Source organism: Meleagris gallopavo, chromosome 10, assembly GCF_905368555.1.
Source record: "Meleagris gallopavo chromosome 10, MGAL_WU_HG_1.1, whole genome shotgun sequence".
In the NCBI taxonomy this organism is placed as follows: Eukaryota; Metazoa; Chordata; class Aves; order Galliformes; family Phasianidae; genus Meleagris; species Meleagris gallopavo.
The window spans coordinates 4,236,619-4,242,925 of NC_139413.1; the positions used below are offsets into that span (position 1 = coordinate 4,236,619).

General features: G+C 48.2%; 1 protein-coding gene across 1 annotated transcript in view; it reads right to left on the reverse strand.

Moving 5' to 3' along the window:
• ABL2 (ABL proto-oncogene 2, non-receptor tyrosine kinase) overlaps positions 1–6,307 on the reverse strand; it is a 59,492-nt gene extending 53,185 nt beyond the window's left edge. Inside the window, exon 1 of the mRNA XM_085232245.1 lies at positions 5,720–6,307. Coding sequence (XP_085088371.1) covers positions 5,720–5,903 — 184 coding nt within the window. The 5' untranslated portion in view covers positions 5,904–6,307. The remainder of the gene's footprint in view (positions 1–5,719) is intronic.

The window sequence follows — 6,307 nt, forward strand, 5'->3', positions numbered from 1 at the left end:
AAACCAGTAACACAACCTAACAATGGGGGAGAGTAAAACTGGCTTAGGGAAAATGAGTTTTCCTTCATCGAAGAGCAACTTTCCTTATGTGAAAAGTTCTCACGTGATTATTATTACAATAACTTCAGATCAACATAAATGAAGCTTCAAGTTGATTAACACTTTTTTAATTGAAGTGTCATGAATCAAGATTATGAAGGCAGGGTTTGTGGCTGAAGACACTTCTATGGGTTTGGGCAGGGGGGTGGGAGGAAAGGAAAGAAATGAGGAAATTCACTTGTAAGGAAAATACTGAAGTGATACTTTAAAAAAAAAAAAAAAAAAAAAACACAACAAAATACAGACAAAGTCAATCCAGTTCTTAGTGAAGCCTTTCTGTTCATTGTTATCTCCCCTTCCCCAGGATGGAAAGGTAAAGTATTACATTAAAATGCTGCCTATGTGAGAGGTGATGTGCACCCAAGCACAGATAAGCAGCCATAGTGGGAAATGCCTGCGTCTTCCTATACAGACCACAAAGCACATGAGACTTCCTAAGCAGATATTGGTAATAGAACTAAGCTTTGTTGTTGTGGTTTGCAGTGTTACCAACAGGAAGCCTCAATGGTTTTGTAACACTCAGAACAATCTCTCTGGGTAATACCAAGATCAGTCTTTAAAATAAAAGAACATATTTCATGACCACAAAGGCAGACAGATGCCAGTGATGATGCTGTAACAGTGATGGAAAAATTCAGGCCTGAGAGCTCAACTGTGTTACCAACTTGGCACAAGCTGTGTTTCTCTGCTGAGGAATGACAGCCTGCTGGTGGTCCAAACAGCCCTGAGAATTCTTATCAGTAATTATCTTCTGAATGCTGTTAGGAAGGAACCTGAATGCCTATTTGTGGGTTCACCTGCAAAGCCAATCAGGAACCCATTCACACCTCAGCTAACAAGCCCTGCATCACTCCTAATGCCTGGTGCTGCAAGAACAACTAACCAACCATTTGGCAAGCAGTGATGCCAAGCCTCGGATTCTGAAACAGTTATAACCCAGGTGGGGCCTTGGTCTGCACTTATCCATCCTTGGCTTTCTTGAAACAGAAGCAGGTGAAAATGAATTTGGTAAGTCACTAAGCAGCCTCACCTGTGCTACTTCCAGTGGCTTTCACACATATCCCTACCAGAGTGAGTATAAAATGCTGCTGCTTGGTTCCTATTAGTTGGATTTCTGTGTAGTATCTTAGGAGTGTGAAGTAGTCAGCTGTCAGCAGTATTTAGAAGACAGTTAACATGAAGTTGTGACAACTACCAGAAATGGGCTAGAATAAACTATGCTAACAATTATCTAGCTGTATTTATAAAACAAGACCTGAAAAGTATGATTTGATTTGAGCAAGGACAGGCTTGCTTTAGGGACCTGACATATGCTGAAGCAAGTGGGTCACAGAACAGGTCACTTCTTCTGAACGCCAGTGAAAACATGACTTCAAGCCTCCTGTCCCAGAATCTGTAATTAGCACTAAGATCTTCCTGAAGACAGCCCTGCTGCAGTGTCACCAGGAGACAGCCCAGCCCTCTCAACTCTTAATTACAGGAGCTGTCAGTTCAGCTAGATTAAAAAAGATGATTGAAGCTGCTTCTGACAACTCACTTCTGTGCCCAATAGCTTACAAAGCCACTTGCCACTGACTTGTTCACTTGGCTGTGTCCTTATTTCAAGAAAAAAAATTGTAATTTTTTTTTGCCAAACATTGCACTTGCAAGCAATAGAGAGTTTGTGAAATATTGCTAGAACAACTTGTACCACGCCATCTGCTGCATGTGGAGAGCTGAGAAACCACAGATCTGCCTGGGCTTTCAGATCTGCTTTTTAAGATAGTTCTGATCGCTGTGTTCGTCAGTAACTTCATTTCAGCCTTACCTTCAGCTGCGTTCCTGTGTATGTGAGAAGTACCTGAGAAACATATACGATGTATGTCAGGAATTCAAACGGATCCATGCTCTGTATTACACTGTCCCTTCTGAGTTGGCAGAGTCCTCTCACTTGAGAAGTACAGGATGCAAGAATTCCAACTTAAGGGATGAGAATGGGCATGCAACTGAAGCTGCAGGAGTAATTCAGCTGTCATGGAGAATGATGCAGCAGAGAATGAGAAGCCTGCAATTTCATATTCTGCAGGAGACGTTCCTCCAGACACTCAGCTGAACTATTCTTTATTCCCCAAATAATTAGTTAAGAGTTATTTATACCTTATGGTCCCACAAGATCTCTGATTTACAGTACAAAGAGTCAGGCACTGAATACAGTGATTATATTCCATCTGCATAGGGCATTTAGTGACAGGAAAGTCTGCGGGCAAGGAGCTCTGGCCCAAACTCACTGCTTTTCGCTGGGACGAAAAAATAAAGAACATTTTAGGAGGCCCACAAAGTACAGTTGTTAAACTGATCCTATTTTCTCTCCCTCTTTCCATTTTCCTGTATCCAACCCTTCGGTTTCACTGGATTTCAAAGGGACAGTTATTTGTGCTTCTTCCTATTTTAGAATGTTTTTATCATGTGGCATAGCACTCCAACTGCCTTAGGGGAGCTTTAATGATAATTTTATTTTTAAAAGTATAGGCTTATCTTGCTTGACCTTGATGTACTGAGTAAAAGGTTGCTAAACCCCTCCTCTAGAAAACAAAACAAGGAACAAATGTCCTGCGCCTGCTGGATCAAAAGCTCAAGCGTGGCAGTGCCTTTTGCTACCCCAAAATATATCACCAAGGCAACGGCAGCAGTACTGCAAACAGGTACAGCAAAGGCCTCCCAGCTGGGATTTAAATAATCTGATTTTCCTGCAGTAGGTTTTCTTCAACACTCAGCAAGTCTTCTCGGAGATGAAAAGCATGCTAACACCATTCCAAAGGGTATCCTGGTGCAGGAGGTGGTTATCTCTGCTCTTGGAGAAAAAAACACGAGCATGTCACTGTTTAAAGGCCATACAAGGAGCCAACCGGAGCCAACACCAATTGGAAGCCAGCGGTTCTCAGTGGCTGTACCCTTTCTCTCAGACTACCTAAAGGATAAGAGAGAGCCTACCTTCTTATTCTCCACCCTGCTCTTTCTCTGGAAGGAAAACAACCTGTGACAGCACCAAGAAGAACTTTTCTTGCCTGGCTGTACCAAACTGAAAAAAAATTGATCTTAAGCTGGTGTCTGCTACAGCTTCTTCCCACTGAGGGACTGTCTCTGTGGGTCCAGTTAACCCTGCAGCTGCATGAGAAGGAATACAAGTGTTTCAGTTCGCACTCCTTCAGTACATCACTACTAAACAACATGCTTGGTGGTCCACTGCTTGTCTCTGTAAGTCACAGATCACGTGCTAGGAATGCTAGCATGAGGTACTTTGAAGGCATAACTGCAAAATCCACAGTTGATCTTCTACACCTTGGAGAGCTCTGCTCCACTGACAACAAACCACACAAGCGTATCAGCTTGCTTAGGTCTTTTCTGCTCAGCTGCTGTATGATGGTGAGCTGAAGCCCCAAGGAGCTGAGAGGTCTGTTCTCATGGCAGAATAGCAGGCTGCTACAATGCAGCCTTCTGTACTCTTCTCACAGAGTGGAAAATGTTTTCAAACTCTTTGTTTTTTCCAAAAATAGGTACAGACATTACTTTTGGGTATCTGTACGTGACTGTAGCTGGGATCCCTGTAATACAGCAAACAACTCTGGGACAAACCCGTTCAACTCCATCCCCATCTTTCATAAACTTCAAGTTAGTTGCTTAGAAATATGTCTTGGGTTCTGGTGGCCTAGCATAAGAGACTGTACACTCAAGTACAACCACCAGCAACTACAGTGTTCCGCACGGTGTTCAAGGAAAGCTTGCAGGAAGCCAGGTGAAGTAAAACAGGAGAAGAAGGTCAGTGAGTGAAAGCTAAGAATAGATCTTATGGAAAAAAACTCAGGCGAGGGAAGTCAGGGTCACAAAAAAAAAAAGAAGAAATTGCTGAGAAAGGAAGTTGGTTCCAGATCCAGGAATGTGATGGATTTTGGTTATTGACCAAGACAGGTGTTTAAATGGGTACCCAATTTTAACTAGCTTTTGCTACAGATTATTGCTAATGAGCTTTTCGTTCATGCTGAGTGAAATAGACATGGATACATGGAGCTGAGGAGTTCACCAGTACAGGGTGGGAGCTGAAGGTTGCCCTGAATCTCTCCAAAGCAAGATGGGGGGGGGGGGGGAAACCAGAAACTTTTACCTAACCTAAAACATTGCAAAACTGCACTTTAGTTTCAACAGCCACATATCCCTGTACCATCTGCAAAAAAAGGTAACTGAAGGAACAAAAGCCTAAGTAAAATGAAATTCATTACCTTACTGCTGGAGCAATAACTGCGCTTTCCCAAACGCCCCTTCTGCTTCTCCTACTACACACACCTTGTGAGAACAAGAACCAAGCAGTCATCGTGGTTCCAAAGTGCTGTAAGTCAGTTTGGCATGTGCAGGACTCTCGCCTGCTATGTCATGCTTGGCAATCTATACAGCAATTCTACTCTGTCTCTGAAGTTGTAGGTGTCAGCATGCTGAAAGAACCAGGGTAAATGCACAGCAGAGATCTGAATTTACAGTGTTATTCTATTTTACAGTAATGTTTTCCCTAAAGTGCCTTCTAAAATGCAAAAATACAAGAGTATAAAACATCAAATCAATGATACTGTAGTTGAAAGAGGCAGTGAAATAGTAATCCTTAGCTGTAACCGTAGTAATAGTGGGTCAAGCACTTCAGCGAGCGTGGAGCTGTTATGGTTTTCTAGTTGATGCTGCTCCCTGAACTCAAAAGCTGTGATAACACTGAGAATTTAGGCAGCAGATTTAGTGCTGCGCTCTTGTTTTGATTGATGCTTCCATGTCAGCAGTCACAGCAGAGGATATTTACATTTAGACTGCTGCTTGCGCGTTCCTTAATCTTTTTGCCTCTGCTCATTCTACTGAGCAAAATGAAATCTGTATTGTCAGAAACAGCCTTGTTCCACAGACACTGATGTCTCCCTATAACAAGGCAAACCATGATGCTCTCCAGAGCAGATTCGGTTCCTCAGGTTACAGACGCATCCACACACCGATAGCCTCAGTACTCGTGCTGAGGCAGCCCGTTCATGGCACCTCCTAAAAGACTGTGTCTTTTGGGTATTAAGAAGTCGTCAAACCAAGATAACAGATAGAAAATCACAGTTATAAGAGCTTGGGATTTGAAGCTGCGGGAGAGATTACGGAGATGAATCACGCTGCATGGAGCACTTCTGCTTGCAGCGATAAGACAGAAAAGGATAAGCACAAACTTCAGCTGCAAACCGGCCGGATGGCAGCCCCAGCATCCCAGGCAACAGAAAAACAACCCTTTGCTATACAGACCTTGACAAAGCAAGAGTTACCGATCCAGACGGGCGCGCCGCGAGTCCCCCGATAAAGCGTAAGCCCCAGTTCAGCTCGCAAGCACATGGAGCGGCTGTCCTCGTAAACAAACCCGGCGCCGTGCCGTGCCCCCGGGCCGGGTCAACCCCCCGGGCCGCATCCCCGGTTCCCCCCGGGACGTGGCAGCGCTGCCCGGCCCGGCCCAGCGCCATCCCCGCCCGGCCGAGGCGCCGCTCCTCCCCGCCCCCCGGCCCAGCCGGCCACAACAAAAGCGGAGCGCTGCCGGCCGCTCTCGCCCCTTCCCCGCGCGGCCCCGCCGGCCCCTCACCGTGCTGCGCGAAGACGTTGAAGCCGCCCTCGGCCGCGCGCCCCGCCGCCTCCCTGCGGCGCCCCGCCGGCCTGCCCGCGCCGCTCCCTCGCGGTCCCCTCGGCTGCTGCTGCTGCTGCTGGGGCGGCGGCTGCTGCTGGAGCCCGGCGCCCGGCTCCCCGACGCGGCCCACCTGCTGCCCCATCGCCGCGCTGCCGGCCGCGGCCCGCCGCTCACATGCCGCCGCTCCCCGGCCCGGCGGGCGGCCTCCCGCTCCTCCCCCGCGTGCGCGGCCCGGCGGCTCCCGCCCGCCCCCGCCGGCCCCGCGGCGCTCCGGCCTGGCGCTCACGGACTCTCCCCCTCGGCCCCCGCCGCCATCTTAAACCACAGAGCGCCGGGAGAGGGGACGGAGCGGCTCCCGCGGTCCTCCCGGGGAGGCCGCCCCCTCCCAGGCTGGCGGGCGGCGCCGCCGGCGGGCGGGGGGTCGCGGCCGTGTCGGGCCGGGTCGTGTCCTCCTGAAGTCGCTGAGGCGTCCTCGGTGCCCGCGTTAAGGAAGCCGTTCCCGCCTGGGGGCGAGAGCTGCGGGTTGTGACCCAGGGGTGGGTCGGT